The sequence below is a fragment of the Mytilus galloprovincialis genome, chromosome 2 (genome assembly GCF_965363235.1).
Source record: "Mytilus galloprovincialis chromosome 2, xbMytGall1.hap1.1, whole genome shotgun sequence".
Lineage (NCBI taxonomy): Eukaryota > Metazoa > Mollusca > Bivalvia > Mytilida > Mytilidae > Mytilus > Mytilus galloprovincialis.
In genome coordinates this window covers 100214119-100237807 of record NC_134839.1, presented here as the reverse complement: position 1 = coordinate 100237807, position 23689 = coordinate 100214119, and the positions used below count along the sequence as shown (strand labels likewise).

Here is a 23689-nt window from a genome sequence, read left to right as displayed (position 1 = left end):
CTGTCTCTGATCCCAACCACTGACAGATTCTGATCTGTAGGGTAATCTTACCTGGTCTATCATAACATATCCTCTGTGTCTGATACCAACCACTGACAGATTCTGAGCTGTAGGGTAATCTTACCTGGTCTATCATAACATATCCTCTGTCTCTGATGCCAACCTCTAACAGATTCTGGGCTGTGGGGTAATCTTACCTGGTCTATCATAACATATCCTCTGTCTCTGATACCAACCACAAACAGATTCTGAACTGTAGGGTAATCTTACCTGGTCTATCATAACATATCCTCTGTCTCTGATGCCAACCTCTAACAGATTCTGGGCTGTGGGGTAATCTTACCTGGTCTATCATAACATATCCTCTGTCTCTGATACCAACCACTGACAGATTCTGAGCTGTAGGGTAATCTTTCCTGGTCTATCATAACATATCCTCTGTCTCTGATACCAACCACTGACAGATTCTGAGCTGTAGGGTAATCTTACCTGGTCTATCATAACATATCCTCTGTCTCTGATACCAACCACTGACAGATTCTGATCTGTAGGGTAATCTTACCTGGTCTATCATAACATATCCTCTGTCTCTGATACCAACCACTGACAGATTCTGAGCTGTGGGGTAATCTTACCTGGTCTATCATAACATATCCTCTGTCTCTGATCCCAACCACTGACAGATTCTGAGCTGTAGGGTAATCTTACCTGGTCTATCATAACATATCCTCTGTCTCTGATGCCAACCTCTAACAGATTCTGGGCTGTGGGGTAATCTTACCTGGTCTATCATAACATATCCTCTGTCTCTGATACCAACCACAAACAGATTCTGAACTGTAGGGTAATCTTACCTGGTCTATCATAACATATCCTCTGTCTCTGATGCCAACCTCTAACAGATTCTGGGCTGTGGGGTAATCTTACCTGGTCTATCATAACATATCCTCTGTCTCTGATACCAACCACTGACAGATTCTGGGCTGTGGGGTAATCTTACCTGGTCTATCATAACATATCCTCTGTCTCTGATCCCAACCACTGACAGATTCTGAGCTGTGGGGTAATCTTACCTGGTCTATCATAACATATCCTCTGTCTCTGATACCAACTACAAACAGATTCTGAACTGTAGGGTAATCTTACCTGGTCTATCATAACATATCCTCTGTCTCTGATACCAACCACTGACAGATTCTGAGCTGTGGGGTAATCTTACCTGGTCTATCATAACATATCCTCTGTCTCTGATACCAACCACTGACAGATTCTGAGCTGTGGGGTAATCTTACCTGGTCTATCATATCCTCTGTCTCTGATACCAACCACTGACAGATTCTGAGCTGTAGGGTTATCTTACTTGGTCTATCATAACATATCCTCTGTCTCTGATACCAACCACTGACAGATTCTGATCTGTAGGGTAATCTTACCTGGTCTATCATAACATATCCTGTCTCTGATACCAACCACTGACAGATTCTGATCTGTAGGGTAATCTTACCTGGTCTATCATAACATATCCTGTCTCTGATCCCAACCACTGACAGATTCTGAGCTGTGGGGTAATCTTACCTGGTCTATCATAACAAATCCTTTGTCTCTGATACCAACCACTGACAGATTCTGAGCTGTAGGGTAATCTTACCTGGTCTATCATAACATATCCTCTGTCTCTGATCCCAACCACTGACAGATTCTGAGCTGTAGGGTAATCTTGTTTGAATATGTGTCTATACAAGGCATAACCTTGATACTGAAAAGACAGTGATTATACAGTTATATTTTACTGTAGTGAAATAGCCTAGCTAATCTTGCAATTTGGTTTGTTTCATTGGCAGAATACATGAGTCATTATACCATGTCAACAAAAAATGAAGCTAAGAATTGTAATTTTAAAATGTGAAATCAGTACACTTAGGTAACTACTTATCTTAGGAAAGTCCTGATTTTAACTGAATATTTAATAGTCTTGGGTTGTAAGTACTTTAATAAAATAATTCTGTTTAATGAAGAGGTACAGTCATACATGTGTATGTTACTCACACATCAAATTTGAAGAAATGTGAACATGCCTATTCAACTTATAATTTCAACCCTTCATTTGCTCCAAACTTTATGAATATGGAAGCAGAATAGTTGTTCTCCTTTAAAAGAAATATAGGTTGATGATTAAAATTTTTTGTTCATTATCCACTGGATTTCTGAACAATGTTGTATTACTGTTGTATTCATTGCCATTTATAGTTTGTTTTATACCTGTCCAAAAGCTTGCATGTAAACAGGATAAGTTGCAGTCACAGGTTTCTGGTTTGGTTTTCTCAATTTATCCAGTAAATCCTGAACTGTTCCTGCCTGAAAGAATTGAAATTACTAATTCTTCTCACTGTTTTGAACAATTAAAAAGTTCAGCCATTTTTGAATTAATAAATAAGTTTACATTTTGATCTTATAATAAGTTTTGTTCAAATTAAACGATTAAGATCTGTCCATTTAAGAAAACCTTTGTGAGTATTGTCACCCTTAAATAAAATGCTTAACACATTCAGAACATATTGTTAATATACAGCCCTTAAATAGCAAAAAATAACTAAAATTTTGTATTATAATAATTAAGGATTAGATATAGGTCAAAGGTAACCAAGAAATGAATTGGTAATTATCAATATTAACATACTGCCTAAGTTTGATATAATCTCAAAGATGGATAAAGAAGCTACAGGATACAGGTACAAAACTATGATTGATAAATACATCTGTAAATATAGCAAAAGCTAGTCCAAATAATTATGACGTCTTGAAAGGCTATTATAATGTTTTTCTTTGACACCTTACTTCAACGTAAGGCGTCAAAGAAAAAAATTATAATAGCCTTTCAAGACATCATAATTATTTGGACTAAGCAAAAGCAAGAAATCATAGGAATGTTACATTCCAAAAGTTTATTTGTATAAAAAAAATGCTCGATTAATATAAGAATAATTCCTTACAAATGGAACATATAATAAAATGCTTCGCTGAGCACAGTCTGATACAACCTCAGAGGTTGAACCCTGAACAGTTGGGCCAAATTTGGACACAATATTCAAGTTTGATTCTGTCTGAATTGGGATTGTTATAAAATTTTTGACATAATATAGGTTTCTGACACAAAACAAATATCAAGATCTTACAAATCTATTGCGCAATACTGTGCAATTAATGATTTCTTCTTGAAACTTTATAAAAATTTTGAAAAAAAATTGAACCTCAGCCTACAAAAACTACAAAAATGCTTGTTTTTGGCCCCTTTTTGGCCCTTTATTCCTAAACTGTTGTACTATAACCCCCAAAATGAGTCCAAACCTTCTACTTGTGGTATTAAATATTGTGGAACATTTCAGAGCAATTGAAATACTTATACACAAGTTATTATCCTGAAAGTAGAAAAATGCTTGTTTTGGGCCTAAGCGGTTAGGAGCCTCATCGCCAAAATGAATCCCAACCTTCCTTTTGTGTTATTGAACCTTCTTTTTAAATTTCAAAGAGATCCATTCACGTAAACTAAAGTTATTGTCCAATGTGTCTCCAGACGACGCAGACAACAACGACATCATACCATTATACGATCCAAAAAAAAGGTTTGCGGTCGTATAAAAAGCAAGAAAACAACTGATGAAAATTAAAGATGAAGAAAGTACTAATTACCGTTTAGAATTCAAATCTTATTAACATAGATTGCACAATGTTCATAGAAAATACCATATGGCTTTTTGAATATCGCATCCGTATCAACCCGAGACACCAATATAACCCCAAGAGCTCTGATCGAGGGATTATATTGGTTGAGGGTTGATACGGTGTGTGATATTGAAAAAGCCATATCATATACACTTTATTATATACATATATCTCAAGTACATGTTTTTTATGTGACATGACGTCATACAGATAAAGAGGATTGAAATGACGTCATACAGATTATAGGTTTGATAAAGCCTTTGCAACAGTGACTGCAATCGATGACGTGACGTCATACAGATTAAAGGTGTGATAAAGCTTTTGCAACCGTGCTGATATCGATATCATCACGGGTGGTTGATACAGCACGCTTGCCATTGATTGTATTAAACATACAATTTATCTGTATTTACTACTAAGTATATAATAAAAATATATAAACACCAATCATATCTTACTTACAAACTTCATTTCTATCTTTCCATAAGCCATCTTTGGGGTATTAGCTGGAATAGGCATGGGTGGTGTCTTCACATACTGCAGAAATAAAATCATTCAAAATTTAAAAGTTATATAATTTAATTTTGGATGTAACGCGTCTTCTGATTGGCTGACCTTATTTTGTTATGAGCCCATAGACATAATTTAGTCATGTGACCGTGACGTCATCAACGTTTTTTCATGGTTTTCTACGGTTTAAAATGGAATTTAGAATTAAATTATAAGAAATGACTGTAATATTTTTTCTGTCTATTCAAAATAACATAAAAAATGTGGTGCACACTGTTAAATAACCCGTTACGCGCGTTATTCAGTGTGCACCACATTTTTTATGTTATTTCTTCATAGACAGAAAAAATATTATAGTCATTCCTTAAATAAAAAATAAGAATTACATTTGTACAAATAATAAAATGCAATATGTTTCCTCTAAAACTGTAGTTATAAAGGGCAGATTTGGAATATTTGTAAACAGAAGGTGCTGGACAGTTGATGTACTAAGACTGCTATCAGTGATACAGTACAAGAAACCCTGTAAAATGTCTATGCACCGGTCAGAAATTTATCTATTGTTGTTCTTATTCCTTTATGTTAAAGTTTTTATTTTTTGGTTGATATCGTTGAGTGTTCTGTTTGTTAGTCGTAATGAACTTCCAGTATTTAATATTAATCAATATTCCTTTGGAGTTTGGTATTCTTCTTACTACATTTTTAAAGTCTTTAAAAAATTGGTGTTGGTGTCAGATATTTGGTTACTTCTGATTTATTACCTACCATACAAATGTAAGTGCTTGTCAAATGTTGAAGGCTGAATAAATGGCATTGATTGTCTACTCAGTTTACTAGTATTTTTATCTCTCATTGCATTTACTCTACATCTCTCATAATCATTTCATTTTTCAGTTTTGTCAGTCAACTTTTTCACCTCTATTTATCCTATTTTTGTTTATTCATAGTCAGAATAATGTGTCTGGGTAAGGTGATATGTCTTCCTGAATACTGTTACCTTGTGAACTAGCACATTAAATATCTAACTATGAATATCGTTTCAGTACAAAGCAAAATTTATATTCAAATCTAATTAATATCCTGAATAACCTTTTAATTATCAAAGATGACCAGTCCCCATTAAAGTATTTCCTATACCCTGTCCCTGATCTTACCTTTGAAATGACTTGTCTATGATCCTACCTTTGAAATGACTTGTCTATAATCCTACCTTTGAAATGACTTGTCTATAATCCTACCTTTGAAAAGACTTGTCTATAATCCTACCTTTGAAAAAACTTGTCTATGATCCTACCTTTGAAATGACTTGTCTATTGTACTGTTATACCACTGACCCAGGTTAGGGGGAGGGTTGGGATCCCGCTAACAAATTTAACCCTGCCACATTATTTATGTATGTGCCTGTCCCCAAGTCAGGAGCCTGTAATTAAGTGGTTGTTGTTTGTTTATGTGTTACATATTTAGTTCATTTTTTTATACAAATAAGGCCGTTAGTTTTCTCGTTTGAATTGTTTTACATTGTCATAACTGGGCCTTTTATAGCTGACTATGCGGTATGGGCTTTGCTCATTGTTGAAGATCATAGGGTGACCTATAGTTGTTAATGTCTGTGTCATTTTGGTCTCTTTGGCAATCATACCACATCTTCTTTTTTATATATAATCCTACCTTTGAAATGACTTGTCTATGATCCTACCTTTTAAATGACTTGTCTATAATCCTACCTTTGAAATGACTTGTCCCTGATCCTACCTTTGAAATGACCTGTCTGAGTGCCAAATATTTATCAGTGACATCCCCTGCTTCTGTTAGTGGACCGTCATAGTCATAACTTGTAGGTACCGGCAGGAATGCTGGATAGTTTGCTCCTACAATGTCAAAATTAACATTCTTTCATAAAAAAATACAGTCCATGTCAGGTATATTTTGCATACAAGTTAATCTAATGTATAATTTTGATGCTTTAACATGGAATATCAGTGGCGGATCCAGAAATTTTCATAAGTGGGGGCCCGCTGACTGCCCAAGAGGGGGCCCACTCCAGCCATGCTTCAGTGATTCCCAATATAATCAACAAAATTTTTCCCAGAAAAGGGGGACCCAGGCCCCCTGAAAAACCCTCTAAATTCACTTCTGAATATCAAAATTAAATTGTTTGTGTAACTTCTTTAAGATCATTTAATCAAATGATCTTAAAAGTATACCCCTGGTTCCCTTAACCAATCTTTCAACTTTTCGTTTGTAGCTTGGTACATAATTTTAACATTTCTTGTAATATTAAAAATAAAAATTGGTAAAAAAATTACACACTTTTGAAGAACTTAATTTAAAATGTCAGCATGCAACAATCGCCACATTATGAACTAGACAGAAGTTCAACATGATATGAAATGTTTTTTTTTCTCCCATAAATTTATCTTTGCCAGTTATTAAAGTCCCAGAATAACATATTAAATTGGTTTACATGCATGCAACATATCAAAAGTACAAATAAATAATACTTAGATAGTCCGCCCCTGTGTTAAATTCAAAGCACAAACGTACATTAATTTTATTTAAGACATTGTAGATTTTGCATTATATTGAAGATGGAAATAATAAATCTGACTAGCATAAAAGTTAATAAATAGAGTTCTTGCCAAATACAGTTCATATAAATAATCTATATAATGGTTTGCCATCATTTATTATTCTTTGATTAATGCATTGAAAGTATTTGTGTTATTCATTTTTTAAGACATCAGTAAGCAATAAAAATGATCATCTTATAAAATTTGGCTAGCTTGCTTGTGTTGACTTACCATTCCAGTAGCCAAAGTTGGTGCCACCTTCAAACATATACCTTTAAAAAAACACAAGAAACAGTTGATTAATACATTTCCAAAAGCATACTGTAATTCTTATAAACTATTTTAATTGAAATCCTAGATTTCAAAATCTTGGTTCTCTTGGCTTCTTACATTAATAAAAACGTCCTGCCATGAAATAGCCAAAAGTGCTGAAAGTGGGGTTTAACAGCAAATATCAATCAATCAAAACTAATTCTAATTGCAAATCTTAGCAGGTTAGTTGTTTGTATCTTACTTACAAATCTCAGACTATCATTACTTAGAGAAGTATAGCTGTCAAACATATCATTTATGATTTTTAGTTTCTATCATTTATCATTATCAAAACATTATATCATTTTATACATTTGTTTCTTTTCTTGTTTTGTTTGAAAGCTTATTTAATATTGCTTGTTTGACACCTTTACAGACTCTCATATTAAAGTCCTGATTTTGTTGATGTCAATGTTTTGTTTTTTATCTAAGTCTACTTACATGTTGATATTAGCACCATAGGCTAGTAACACATCTAAACTCTTGGCAACAATATCTAAACCTGTGGTTGAATGTTTGAATCCCCAGTGATCTAACCAACCAGTGTAAAACTCAGAGTTTACCTGTTGAACAAGGTAAAAAACACAATTAAAAAACAATGTAGTTTGTATAAAGACTTTTCCTGTAAATTAAAAATTGTGTATTAGAAGCATGCCCTGTCACATTCTGATCATTGCTTCTAAACATTAAATGGTTTTGTTGCCCTTTCCTTGCCCTCTTTTAGCAATTAATTAACTTTATTTTTTCCTTTTTATATTGAATTTTATCATCAGTGTTCAACATGATGTACCATCTTTTATACAACAATCAATGATTGCAAAAACATTGTTTTCCCCAACACCTAATAAATGAAACCATCTTACAATAGTTTCAAATCAAAATTTAGCATTTGCATTACAGGTAAGATTTTTATTTTATTTTACATACCAAAGGCCCTTTAGGTTCCCAGTCTCTTTGTGGTTGAAATGCTTTCTTAGGATCCACTACAAAAACATTAAGAAACATTAGGATGGATAATCACACTCTAAATAGACAAACTTTTCTACATTCCCTTAACTTTCAACTTTTTTTTTCATAAATATGTACCGGTACAAAAAAGTGGACTTATTTATTGAAGTTAACCGGTCATCTTTGTCAGTACACTGTATATCAAATTGGGGAATGATATAAAGTAAGCCAATTTTTGTTTTGTTTATTGCAGAAAAAGTATGTTCAAAGAATAAAAAAAAATAATCATGTTTAGTGCAAAAAATAGTACAGCTAAGGGAAAGTGCTTGACATGCAGATTTGTTTGACATTGCTTTTAAAAATAAACTTTAAAGGTGGTTCATTCAGACTTAGTGTATACTGTAAAATATAGAGTTGCTAATCCTGAAAAAAATGGTGAGATCCATTTCATTACACTACTGCTCAATTTGGTGAGAAAATGGAGAAGCATATTAATACTGAGAAGTGGTTTATTTTTACAGAAACAAAAGTTTGCAATTTTTTTAGAACCAAAACCGTTCATGAGGTTTTATTAACATGTTTTTTGTTTGTTTCTGAATTTGCCTTTAGGTAAAATTAAACCAAAAGGTTATTCTTCATGATTTTATTTTGATTACCAAATTAATGCAAATAAATCCTGAAAGAAATATCTAACATCACAGTATTTGCTCTCAATTATCCAGTCTGAGTCTCCCTGCTTTTGATTAAAATATAAGATTTACCACTATAGTGGTAAATCTATTGAGATATGTAAATTAGCTTTTGAATAAGTGCAAAAAATTAACATGATACACATAATTGACAATGAAATAATAAAACTAGAACTATTTGGCTATTTTCTGTATACAATAAATATTCAGGATTTAGAGATGATTAGGGTGAGAAAGCTGTGAATTATGTGCAAAATTATAAAGCATGCAAAAACTATTGAAGATTGTTGGATAAATAAAGGGAAAAACTTACTAGTAACCCCAAAATCAACAGTAGCATATACACCCTCTAGGTTACCACACTTAAGATAGCCATCACCACTCCCGTCAGTGGTTATGAGAATAACCTCTTGACCCAGATAGGCCAAAGCCTTTTCACGTAGATATCGTAGATAATCATAATCACAAGCAAAATAACTGCCATATTCATTTTCAATCTGAAAAGCAGACCACAGAATATCATCATAGATAATCATACAAGAGGAAAACACTATAAATCTGACAGTCCTCACTTGTACCTAGAGAGAAATAAACAGAAGCAATAAAACCTGCCGTAGCAACCATTTTCCTGATTTTCATCTGTTTTTACTTTACAAATGATCTACCTTGATGCTACCTGTAAAGATTTTTATTCACCTAACCCAAAGTTTCAGCATGCTTTTTTCCAGAACTTTTTCTTACGTAGGATTATTCTATTCAAAAATTGATAGGGAAGAACATAGTTTTGGTTTTCATTGTTTTAAATTTCTGATATATATGAATTATCTATTTTTTACCTAAAATTCTAAATCAGTAAAAGATTGAATTAAATATGTATTACTATGTTTGAAAATTTAAACTGTTTTTACATACTAAATGCTTCTTTAAAATTCTAACCCTTATATATAGTATTGTCCAGCTGCCAGTGAAACAAGAAATAGCTGTTTAGGTGTTTACAGTTTACATTTTCAGAGGGATATGTTGTTCATTTCTTCACATGACCCTTCAAGATTCTCATTTTGGATTATTATTTGCAATGTTTGAAATCTTTTGGTGTCATTGTGCATACAATATTGGATTTCTTTTATTTCAATTCACTTCTTAGATTATTTATAGCAATTTTGCTTCTTAAAATGTGATGTGTTTTTTTCAAGATTTTATTGTCATGAAGGACATCAAGGAGGAAATAATTCAGTCAAACTGTTTTGTGGGGCTTACATATGATGTTGTACATGTAAAATTCGAAAATAATTTTGGAGTATACCTTGCTGTGTTTTTTCTTTGAAATCTATTATAATATTAGTGGGACTTTTGTGCATAAAATGCTGTGTTCACTCAAGGAAATTCAAATTTTCATACGATGGGATTTAGTTATGTTAAAGATTAAAAAATTTCAAAACTGGAATTCAAGTAGGAGATATAGTGTGAGATCATCCAACATGTTTCTGTGGCTTTAAATGTGATTTTAAAATCATTCATTATTAATTTTGGGATCTATTACAAACTTAAGATGATTTACCATTTAAATGGGATCTTGGAAATGAAATAAAATGTTGAATTAATGCAGTGGATTATGGATATAGTCTAATCTAGTGATAAAGTGAAAAATGAAAGTAAAATATTCTAAAATATTCCTAACGTGAGGAAATCTTTTAAGTGAATGTAAAATTGGAAATAGTCATTATAAAATTCTGGATCAAAAATTGTTTGATTTGGAAATTTATCATAGGATATGAAATGAAATGTTTACTGTGGATATAGTAAAATCAAGTGATATATAGTAAAAATATAAATAAAATATTACAAAATATTTGTAAAGTGAGGTTAGCTATTTGGAATATAGTAATGGAAATGATAAAAAAAAAATACAAGATTCTGAATTATGCATAGATTCTGCACCTGTTAAATTAGGATGTATATCATGGGAAGTTAATCAGAATTTATACTATGGATTTAGAAAAAAATCTAGTGAAGTAGTGAAAAATGAATAAAATTGGGAATTATTTAAAATCTTTGGAATTCTGGATGAGATGTCAAATATTAGTGTAAAAAAATAAATGAAATTGTTTATTCAAATATGATTTTGATGTTTCATAAAGTGAGTGAAATATTACGACTGGATTATTTAGGGTGTAAACACTGCTAGTAGTGGCTATGCAAACATTAAGATGAAATGTAGTGCATTTTAGGCCATGCAATTTTAAATAAACTGCAAGAAAATAACATATGATATAGTCATTCATGCTTGGCTTGATCACTCCTAATATTTCGAATGACAGTAAAATAAAAATCTCTCAATAGAATAATCCTAGGTAAGAAAAAGTTCAGGAAAAAAGCATGCTGAAATTTTGGGTTAGGTGAAAAATTTTTTTACAGGTAGCATCAAGGTAGATTTAAATCTAACAATACCAACTGGTCAATTTAAATGTCCCTATTGTGTTGTCGATTTTAAAAACAGGTTGAGCTATAGGTAAAGTTTTACAATAACACCCATAGTCAACTCACTGTAAAACTAGAGCTTGCCAAGATTCTTAAATATTTAAAATTTAACTGTTGAGTAGAGAAATATCCTAATGCATGAGATATCGTTTTGGAATCTGTTTCTCTAATGATTTTTAGATGCTATCTTAATAAAGTTAACCTTCCATTTCAAAGATTTTCAGAAAACTGTATTGTTTTATATGTAAAGTCATCAGGCATGGTCACCTTTTTTCATGACATCACACTAGGAAATTCAGAAGAAATCAAAAACATTTGGCCTCATTATTGAATTTGAACCAATCTTTAGCACAGATCGTTCTTTCTAGAGATGAAAATATTTTTCTTACACCAATCGAGAAATGTGATAAAAGAATGAAAAGTAGAGAAATCAAATGGTCCACTGAATTACAGAGAAATACAATACGAGGAAACATAGTAAATTAATGTGAAGCTATCAACAGATTAATTCAGGTAAATGATTGCCACATATAAATACATGTAATTGTGTTATTAGTATTAGAAAAGAAGTTCACCACTGCATAGTATGTTTCTCATATTCTCTTTTAATGTTTTACTAAGGAATTAATTATATACTGATTTTACATTTACAACTAAGTTATTTGGTAGTAACCAAATAGACATTGAAAGTACCATAAATGTGTCATCTAAATTACCAAAGCAAAAAAAAAATAGAAACCATGCATTCGAAGTATTTTCTTTCATAATTTGTTGACGGCTTCATTTTGGAAATTAAGATATTTATTACATTGGTTGCAATGAATTACAATTTACATTGATTTCCCAGTTAAATAAAAACCGATAATTTCACATGTGAAATAAACATGGTTATTTCAATCTCTGACGTCATACAACAATAGGCGTTGTCAAGACGTCGATAACGTCGGATCAAAACAAATTGTCAATGCGTAGGAAAAAGATATAGTTCCTTACATTTTCTACATTAATTTCATAAAAAAAGCCATTTGCCAATGTAATAAAAAGAATAACTAATCGCCGTATTTGAATATCAAAAATAAGACAACTTGTGACCGAACGCAGCTATGGATTAAACTCGTGCTGCGCACTCGTTTAATCCATGCGTTGTTCGGTCACGCGTTGTCTTATTTTTGATATTCAAATACGGCGATTAGTTATACTATAAGTAAATTTAATGTCCAAAATTTTAATTGGATTTGTAATATTGTATGGGATTTAATTCTAATTAGCATTTAAAGTTCATTTAAAATCATTAAACTTTAAAATGATAATTAAATTTGCGATATGCTGAATTATGAATGAGAAACATAAAATGCACATGTACACTGTTGTTGAAACTAGTTCCTATAAAAACAACATAAAATGCAATTGTTTTGAGGATATATTCTTTTCATTCTATTGTCACTTTAGATAAGAAGTTAAATTGTGAAATATACAATTTTGAAGTTTACAAAACCAAAATATTCTTATTGCGTAGATAACTAATTGAGATCAAACAGATAGAATCTATATTCAAAACAATTGCATACAAATAGGCCATTAAAAGCAGCTGCAACAGGGAGTTGTCTCCACTTACGGGTAGGATGAAAATCTATTGTGGCATATACTCCTTCAATAGTGCCACACCTTAACTCAGGGCTGTCACGGTCACCATCTGTGGTAAATATAACAGCATCTTTCCCTAAAAGTGAAAATGCTTTGTTCCTCAGATGTCTCATATAGTCATGATCACAGTATCCCCCAGTTACCTTGTAACTTCCATATTCATTCTCTATCTGAAAAAAAAAAACAACGTTTCTGTATTATCACTTCTTTTTCTTTACTTTTCAACACTCATAAATTCTTTATAGCACTCCTTGCTGTTTATCAAAGTTTTTCATGTACAGCATTCCATTAAGTATCCCTGATACATTGTATACTGAAAAAAGAATATGAATATTATTTGAATATAAACTGTTTGATGCTGGCGTTAATTTCTTCTGTTGAATATAAATGGAGTCACTAAAACTATTAAGCATTCAAATCATATTGCAGCCGATACTATAGCTATATATTTGAATGCATAATGAAATAATAGACAGGTTTCGTTTCATGCTTGAATAGATCAAATACAGTATTAAACAGTGTATTTGAGTCTGTTGTGTTATTCACCTGTTTTAAACAAAACAACCATCAACAACAATCAGTGTGTCTTTTTATGTTGTGATGTTATACTATTGTTTCAGATAAGGGTGAAGGTTTGGTACCATTAACCTCTTTAAACCGCTTCAATTGTTTGCACCTGTCTTAAGTCAGGAATCTGATGTTCAGTAGTTATCATTTGTTGATGTGGTTCATAAGTGTTTCTCGTTTTTCGTTTTTTGTATAGATTAGACCGTTATTTTTCCAGTTCGAATGGTTTTGCACTAGTAATTTTTAGGCCATTTATAGCTTGCTGTTTTGTGTGAGTCAAGGCTCCATGTTGAAGACCGTACTTTGACATATAATGGTTTACTTTTATGAATTGTGACTTGGATGGGAAGTTGTCTCACCACATATTCTTATATATATGTCAGCATTTCTTTTATAAATAAGACAGCAACCAAAAGACAAAATTAACCAAAAGACATGATACGCCTGCTGTGTTTTTGAAGAATAAAGTTCAATCACTTCTCAATGTCAAATCAGAGATTATCAATAGATATAAACAATTCACCAAAGTTTAATGAGAACTGCTGAAAGCATTTTTTGAGTTATTGTCAGAAAACTGGAAAATCCCCACTTTTTTAATAAATAAATCCCCAGAATTTAAAAAGTAAAATATATAAAAATTTATAGAAAACGAAAGGGAGCTTATGTCAATTATGACACTATTCACCAAAGTTTCATGAGAACTACTAAAAGCATTTTTGAGTTATTGTCCGAAAACTGGAATTCCCCCCTTTTTTAATGAATAAAACCCCAAAACTCAGAAACATAAAATGTAAAATTAAAAACCAACAAATGGAGATCATGTCAATAGATATTAACAATCCATCAAAGATTTATTCAAATATGTTAAAGTGTTTTTGAGTTAATGTCCGACATGTTGACAAGGGACGGACGAACAACGGTATACCATAATATAACTAAATGTGTCTTTGGACGACATGATACCATTATACGACGGAAAATTTTTTGCGGTCGTATAAAAATGTTACATACCTGAACCATTAACACTGGCCCACCATGTATGTACAGTAAAGGTTTTAACATTGGATACAACACATCTAACCATTTGTCTACATACTTTATATAGGCTAGTAAATTGAAAAAGTTATCATTATATACAAAATGTACAATGAATAAATTTTAAACAAGAGGCTGTCACAACGACAGCAAACCGGATTTATTAACATTTATTTGTGTCCTGGCAATATCACAAGAACCATAACTGATGAATGCTGAAAGTGAAAATCGTCAATATCAAATTTGACCTCCATTTTGTAGTCAGTATCAACATATTAAAATTTGAAAAGCTTAGATTGAATGGTTCATTAGTAAATGCAACAACGTGAATGGAAACACCATTTTACGATCTTTCAAGAACCATAACTCCTGAACGGTAAAAGTCAAAATCGTCATTATTGAACTTGACCTCTATTTTGTCATCAGTAACAACATATAAAAATTTCAAAAGCTTTGGTTGAATGGTTTATGAGAAAATGCACGGACACGACTGGAAACACCATTTTTCAATTTTTCAAGAACCATAACTCCTGAACGGTAAAAGTCAAAATCGTCATTTTTGAACTTGACCTCCATTTTGTCATCAGTAACAATATATTAAAATTTGGGAAGCTTTGGTAGAACAGTCCATGCGTAAATGCACGGACACGACTTGAAACTCCATTTTTCAATCTTTCAAGAACCATAACTCCTGAACTGTAAAAGTCAAAATCGTCATTATTGAACTTGACCTCCATTTTGTCATCAGTAACAACATATTAAAATTTGGGAAGCTTTGGTAGAACAGTTCATGCGTAAATGCACGGAGACGACTGGAAACTCCATTTTTCAATCTTTCAAGAACCATAACTCCTGAAGGTTAAAAGTCAAAATCGCCATTATTGAACTTGACCTTCATTTAGTTGTCAGTAACAACATATTAAAATTTTAAAAGCTTTGGTTGAACGGTTCATGTGTTAATGCACGGACAACATTTGATTGCCGCCCGCCCGCCGTACATCCCCAAATCAATAACCGACATTTTTGTCACAAAAATCCGGTTAAAAATAGATATTATTTGGTAGATGCTTCTAAGATAACATAAACAAAATACTTAGAAGATAAATTTTTCAATCTTTCATGAAATGAAAAATTTGCAGAAATAATTGAAAAACAAATGTATCTTAACTGTTGTTTCTTTCTTCTTTTGTCTTTTTTCCATGTTTTTTTCCCTTTGGTATCAATTATTTTTTGGTGAGAATCATGAATTTTTCACACAGTTTTAAAAGTCTAAAATACATAATATAAAATTAATGAGAAATGGAAAAAAACTTCTGCCATACACAACACAAATTTTCTAAAATTCTACAGAGATTCAAGAAATTTATTCAAGTTTAAAAAATTTTTAATACCAGAAAAAAAAATGATAAAAGAAACAGAAAAATCAACTTCAGTACCTATGAACACAAAAGGTTGCCTTTTTGATATGACTTACTTGAATCCATAGTGCGGAATATTGTATTAGGATTCTTGGCTAATATGTATGGAGGAAATCCACCCTGAAATATATTACAGAATAGTTATAGTAGGTCATAAAAACAATAGAATTTCATAAATATGTAATATCTAATTTAGATGAGATCATTCAAATTATAAGATAAAAGATCAATACACAGTTAATACAGACATCTTGACAGAAAATAAATAGTAATGACCAATTGGTAAAGAAATTTCTACTCATTGTTATAATGCATATGCCTACCAAAGTTCTCAGAATCTATTTTTCACTGCAGGTCATGGAAGAAAATCTACAGGTTCTCACTATTACATAATTGCAAAATACCGAAATTGTGTGAATACTTTGCAACTTTTAACATAAATCTACGTCTGACATTACAAAACCTTTATCTGAATATGCTATACATGTAGATATCCTGAGTATTTTTTACTTGTGGTAATTAGGAAAAATTACCCTATAAAGAAAATTGAATCAATATATTAACCAATGAAAATGAGATCTAGGCCAAGTGACAATATACCTGTTACTTGTAATTATTGATGAATAAAATGCTTCGCTGAGCACAGCCTGATACGACCGCAGAAATTAAACCCTGAACAGTTGGGGCAAATTTGGACACAATATTCAAGCTTCATACTGTCAAAATAGACAAACTTTCGAGTTCTATGCATTTCTGTCAAAAACTTTGGTTTTAGTGAACGTCATTTGTGCCTTTAGGAACATCGTCACTTCCGTTCCAATGTTGAGTGAGTGGTTGGAAAACTATAAAGCTATATTGCACAAATTATTCGGCAAATCAAATTCTCATAATTGAAAATCAGCACCGCTGTCATTTGGGAATTTTGATTAAGTACCTACTGAACAAACTTTATTTCTAGTTTATCCTGCACAATGACGATTACTAAGACGCTTGATGAACGTTAATAGTGCAGGGCATAATTGACAAGTTTTTTCCAGTGACGGATTAACACGAAAGTGGTCTACTTGGATTGTGATCAAATTTTTTACATAACATAGGTTTCTGACAGAAAAAAAATGTGGTCAAGGATCTTACAAATTTATTGGGCAATTGATTTCTTCTTGAAACTTTTTAAAAATTTGACATTTGAAAAATTTTGAAAAAAAATATGAACCCCTTTAAAAGAAAATGGAAAAATAAATGAGGAATGTGTCCATAGGGACACAAATGATGGATATATCACATTATAAAGGGACATAACTCAAAGACTGTAAAGTGATACTCCCGAAATTTGAACTTAAACTGAGTTAAATGGTAATAAGCATTATTTATACATGCCATTAAATTCAGTTGAGACAAACTTAAGTTAGAGAATGGAAACAAATATCATATACCGTAAGGTTATAAAGGACAAAACTGAAGAACATTAATCAAAGTGCTTGTAAGCACTGAAGGGTAAATATTGTTTTATTTTTTCAGTGAACATTGCATTTTACAAAGCATTGGTTGTAGCCTTTAATTCCTTAACTATTGACACCATAACCCCAAAAATTAATCCCTACCTTTTACTTGTGGTATTAAACATTGTGGTACAATTTCAAAGCAATTGAAATACTTAAACACAAGTTATTATCCTGAAACTAGAAAGATGCTTGTTTTGGGCCCCTTTTGGCCCCTAACTTCTTAACAGTTAGGACCTTCATCCTTTAAATCAATCCCAACCCTCTTTTGTGGTATTGAACTTTCTTTAAAAAAATCATAGAAATCCATTCATGATTTTCTGATTAGAAGAAAAAAATCCAGCTCAAAGTACAATAACTTACAAAGTCCCATTCTCCACAGATATAAGGCCCTGCTCTAAGCACAACAAACAAGTCAACTTCCTGTGCCTGCTTAATGAATCCAACTAAATCTTTGTCTCCTTCAAAATTCAATTCATTCTCCTCCATCTCATGGAAATTCCAAGGTACATATCTAGAAATTAAAAAAAATCATTTAAATCTCTTTCCTAGAAATGTGTATCATTTGCTTAAAATTTATAATCATCTACAGAAAACCAACTTATTTTTTAGTAAACTTTACTTTGTATAAATCCTTGTCTATTCAACTTCACAGCGATTTTTACATCTGCTTGGTTCATAATGAAGTATACTGCTAAAACTAATGCTACCAAGATTTTTGTTGGTAATAATTTAAATCTTAAGATAGTTTGAATATGAAAAGGTATTATTAATTCTAACATCCTGTCCTAATCTTCAACATAAAGCTGAGCTGAACTGATGATTCACTTTGTAACAAGTACAAAATGTAGTATTAGATGATCACTGTCATCATACTTTATACTTATCTCTAGATTGAATAGATCAGTTTGGTATTCATATTGTTTTTTAGAAATATTCATCCTTAAGTCATGTAAGTCTAATGGACTACCTACACTTGTACAGCATTCAAGCCAGCAGCTTTCATTTTCTGTAATCTGTCTTTCCAGTAATATGAAGGTATCCTGCTATAATGTATACTGCCAGATATATAACGGAAAGGTTTGCCATCCATACGGAACATGTCATTATCATAATCAATTGTAAACGTTCTGTTTGCCTGAATATAATGAAAAAATAAAGTCATTCAATAACTAGCAAATAGCTTTACCAGTACAATTGATTGGTTCCAAAGGCACCTTAAAACCTTGTTTTACAAACAATAACTAGAATCAAATTCATAACAGTGTGGAAGTTATTTCAATCGATATATAACAGTTACTAAATTGCTTTGAGCAAAGCTGGATACGACCGCAGATGTCCAATCCTGAACAGTTGGGGCCGCAAATGTCCAACCCTGAACAGTTGGGGCAAAAATGGAACAATATTGATGCTTGATACAGGTCTGAATTTGTTGAATTGTAATTAAATATTTGACACATAATAGGTTTCTGACACAGAATAACTGTAGTCAAAGAATTTAGAATTGGTTATTTGATTTGAATTTATACTCAATTTTTTTGATAGTATGCACATAATGCTGTTGCATATCAACCAAAAATGTTTTATCCCCCTCTTTTTTTTTCAAAACAAAAAATATATGAAAAACATAGTGTATTGCACAAAAGCAGTGTAAGGGAGGTTATCCAAACATATTATATAGGTATAGGAAGAAGTGGTATGAATGCCAATGAGACAACTCTCCATCCAAATAACAATTTATAAAAGTAAACAATTATAGGTCAAGGTACGGCCTTCAACACAGAGCCATTATGTTTGGATTACCTCCAAAATATGATTGGATTACCTCCCTTACACTGTTTAAAATTGTCTGTTAAATAGGAAACCCTTGTTTTGCATGTTTTGTTTCCACCTAACTTCTAAAAACAGTTTGAGCTATAACCCCCTGAAGCCAATCTTTACTGTCCCTTTGAGGTATGGAAACTTGTGGTATATTTCAGAGAGATACATATGCTTTAACACAAGTTATTGTCTGGAAACTAGAAAAATGCTTATTTGGGCATCTTTTTGGGCCCTAATTCCTAAACTGTTAGGACCATAACCCCCAAAATCAATCCAAACCTTCCTTTTGATGTTATAAACCTTGTGTTTAAAGATAGATTTCTATTATCTATAGTTATACTAAAGTTATTGTCCAGACACCAAATGTCTTCAGACAACGACAACAACGACGTGATACCAATATGCAAAATATGCAAATGCACAAAATTTTGTGGTCGTTTAAAAAATATCAATTACTTTTGTTAGATCTTTGTAAAAGTTATCAAAGAAAACAATGACAACGAAAGATGCCACTTGATCACACTGGCTCTTTTGTCCAGGTGAGCTATAAGAATCTGATTTGATTTGATAAAAAATTTTGTCAGACTTGATAAGATTTAATTAAAATTTGTTTTCACTCCTCTTAAAGGTGTTTGAGAAAGACTTAACTAATATTTTGATGAAATTTAAATGTTTTGAACCAAAATACAAGTTATCTTGTGTGTCCTTGTGTTACAAATACCTTTAGTGCATGTATGATGATAAATAAAAAGACGAAAGTGAAAGTTGGACGAAACATGTAAGTCGCCATTTTCAATGTTTTGTTGAAGTCATGTGATTAGATCATATGACTGGGTTACATGTTAACTCGTACCTTTACCAATTCGTATCCAATATTTATTATAAATGTAACGATATCCTATTAATGCATTATAAATTCGTCCCTATTGCCAATTCACCCTATTGACAATTCGTCCCTGCATTTGGTATAGATATATAAATATATTAAGAGTTTTTTTATATTCCTCAATTTTCATATATATATGATATGAATCAGTGGTGGTCTGGAAGCGTGATATAACCACAGGCACTTGTCTCAAAATAGTCCCCCCTCTATATACCTTAAAACTTATTGCGAAGTCCTTCTCAAAGCTGATGTATATATATGAAAATATATTTTAGTTGCTTAAAGGACACTCAAGCAATAAACCGAAGCCGGATATTTTTAAAAGCACTTTATGTTCAATAACTTTATGATCTAGTCCTCCTAAGCAGTTGCTCAAATGCAGGCGCTCAAAGAACATTGCTGAAATAAAAAAAACAAATAAGCGCAAACATTACTTGGATTTGGATGCAGCCTCTAGCACAACTTGTCCCTATGCTCTGAGAGAAAAAAATCAACAACAAAAATCAAAGATTCTTAATAGTTAAAATGTCAAAGTTGGCAAAAATTTGTAATTGTTTGCTTTTCTAATTATTTATTGGGGTAAAAAAAAGAAGAAGAAAAATCATCTCAACCTCAGACCTTAGCATCTAGGACAACCTATTTCGTGTCGAGGATTGCCCTGATGTCTTTCCTTTTCAATCTTCAAAGTGTGTTCTGACACATGCAACCTTTTGGGATTTTGTCTACAATGTCAACACTGTGGATTACAGATAAATATTATTTTACAAACAAAGTTATTTGTCCAAGTGTACACGAGTATAGTTTACTGTCTTCAAGTTTGTATTTGTAAATAAGATCCTATCAGTTTGTACCAAAAAAAAAAAGAATATTATATATCTTATATCCAAGATGCACAACATGACCAAAAAGAAAAATACGACGAAAAGACAAATAACAGAAAACGAAACTCAACACAGAAGACCGTAATATTGAACAACACAAATCGCAGCCAAAACAGGCAATGTCAAACTCCTGAATGTGCTCATGAAGGATAAACATAACTTTTTGCATTAGAGAAACTAATTGAGATCTTACTTGAATAAAAGTGTTTTACAAAGCATCCAATCTAATTAAAATATTGATCTCTGATTTCGTTAAGGGACGACATCAAAAGTTCAATGTAGGATAAAAAACTTAATTCACATAGTTTTTCCACTGACCCCCCCCCCCCCCCCCCCCACCCCCCTCTTAACTTAATTTGGGAAAAATTGATTTACCAATAGGGATATATGTAAAAATCGATTTTAGATATACAAAACTTGCAGAATTTTAACCCCCCACCCCCCAAACTATTTGATTTAAGTTTTTTATCCTACATCGATCTTTTGATGTCGTCCCTAAACTACGTATCAGTCATATGTAGTATAACAAAATCAGATCAATATCTTTATTATAATTAGATTGACAAGGCATCAGTTGTCCCTTCCAAAATAAAACACTTTACTTATATCTGCGCTTGACTTTTTTAAAACTGAGTTTGACTTATAGTTTCGATCTGAATGAGGGATATTGAAACTATTCCAATATCTGCTATTTACATCATAAACTATCCGGGCTAAATGGTAAAAAAACATAGATATGACACTTTTTATCATCAAATCTTTAAAGGGAAATAAAAAGAAATTTACCATTATATAAATTGTAAAAGAATAAACGGAACTTTATAGGGGGGGGGCAAGGGGGGTCCCCATAACAGCAAAACAGTGAATTGATTTGGTGAAAAACAGATAACAAGGAATTGAAAAGGGATAATAACAGATATCAGTAATGAAATATGAAAATAAATCTGTCAAAGACCAATCCAGTAGATGACTCGTAGATCTTAGTATATAACTTGTGGTATGGACCTAGAAAATTTGTGCAAACAAGACGTTTCGGCCGTTGAGGCAGTTCTGCCTTGGTTGATTTTTTTTCCGTAACTTGGATGTTGAATTTTTCTGAACGAAATTACTAGTTTCTGTTTTTGATATAGGGATATTTTTAAACTAGGGCATTTGAGGGATCAATTTTTAATGATTTAGATTTTTTTATTTAATTTTTGAAAATAGTGCAGCCAGTGACACTTTATTATCAATTTGATTTTTAGATTATTTTTTTTCTGAAAAGCAATATATATACTTTACAAGTAATAAAAAAAAACATTGATGCACAATATATTTTTTTTATTTAATGACCTCATGATTAAACTTACTTATAAAATACAAAAATACCCAGATCAGTGGAGACAGGACATGTAACTGAAACACGCATGCCAGTTGTGGTTATTCTGATAATAGAAATTGACTCAAGTGACAATTCTGATAGTATAATAGAAATTGGACCTAGTGAAAATTTGGATGACATCAAGTGAAAAACCAATCCTGTATCTTATGTGAAATTATAATATATGGAAAATTTGGGTACAGCAATGGAGAAGCTGAAGGATTTTAAAAAGGGTATTTGTCGAAAAATTAAACTGAAAACACATCTGTATTTGCATCAATGGTTTCTGAGCTTCAATTTTCGCCATGTGAAGCAGCTAAAAAGCTTTTAAAAATACGGTGATCAGGATTCTCTTTCATGTAAATGAAAAGAGAGGGAGTAGCACTTATAATATAAATGCTAAAAGAAAAAGATGTTGTATAATTCCCAAAGCCATAATTCAAACCCACACCACTTAGTAATGTAAAACAATTCAAAGGAGAAAACTAACTGCCTAATTTATCCACAAAATAGTGAACGAGAAACTTAGTAACACAGTAACAAACTACAACCACTGAATCCAGGCTCCTGACTTGGAAATAGGCACATACAGAATGTGACTGCGTCAACTTTAGCATGCTAGTTGGTGTCCAATCCTCCCCAAATCAGGGACAATAGTACAACATAAAGATTATTATGTGGTCATTGAATAAAAAAATCTATAGGGAGTACCAATGCCTTTTATATAACAAAATCCATACTATAAGTTATTGTACAAGTAATAAGTGAATTATAATTTGTACAAACTGCTACATGTTCACAGACAATGGAATTTATTACAAAGGATAATAATAATATATACTGGAATGGTCCTGGGTCCAATTGATTTTATATGTTTATGTGATGTATGTTACTGAAATTCTTCTGCAAATACAGGTCCACCCGATATTACCAGTAGAAAGACCCCAATAGATATACATTGTTAAAAGATGCGGTAAGCGTGCCAATGAGACTATTATCCATTCAAATCACAATTTTCAATTATCTTCAATTTCGACGGAAGATTGGCTGTCAAAATGCTAACATTCCAATTTTCAATAACAGTTAACAGCAAATAGATTCTCACAATAACAGATAACAAAATAGATAATAGTCCTATAACAGATAACAAAGAATAAGACAATAACAGCTAACAGTAAATATATTTTCAGAATAACAGATAACAAAGAATTTAAATGCCCCATAACAGCATAACAGTTAAACCCCTTGCCCCCCCTCTTTATAGATCAAGATAATCAAGTTTACTATCACACACGTTATTTCTGTGAAACAGCCTTTTCTTGTAGATCATGGTTTGCTGATGCAGCTGCGA

The 23689-nt window shown here is 31.9% G+C and overlaps 1 protein-coding gene across 3 annotated transcripts in view; it reads right to left on the bottom strand.

Annotated features, from left to right (window-relative positions):
- LOC143065117 (beta-galactosidase-like) overlaps positions 1–20017 on the bottom strand; it is a 31217-nt gene extending 11200 nt beyond the window's left edge. Inside the window, exons 1-13 of one of the 3 annotated variants that reach the window (XM_076238474.1) lie at positions 19933–20017; positions 18365–18528; positions 17754–17904; positions 15948–16011; positions 14450–14544; positions 12843–13041; positions 8040–8095; positions 7554–7675; positions 7032–7072; positions 5983–6098; positions 4183–4257; positions 2260–2355; positions 1649–1756 (exon numbers count right to left, since the gene is read on the bottom strand). In XM_076238474.1, the coding sequence (XP_076094589.1) occupies positions 1649–1756; positions 2260–2355; positions 4183–4257; positions 5983–6098; positions 7032–7072; positions 7554–7675; positions 8040–8095; positions 12843–13041; positions 14450–14544; positions 15948–16011; positions 17754–17904; positions 18365–18528; positions 19933–20001 (1356 nt within the window). In that variant the 5' untranslated portion in view covers positions 20002–20017. Of the gene's footprint in view, positions 1–1648; positions 1757–2259; positions 2356–4182; positions 4258–5982; positions 6099–7031; positions 7073–7553; positions 7676–8039; positions 8096–9062; positions 9247–12842; positions 13042–14449; positions 14545–15947; positions 16012–17753; positions 17905–18364; positions 18529–19932 lie in introns of all 3 variants that reach the window. The other 2 variants (XM_076238476.1, XM_076238477.1) reach the window with 2 other exon arrangements.
- Positions 20018–23689: the final 3672 nt, after the last annotated feature.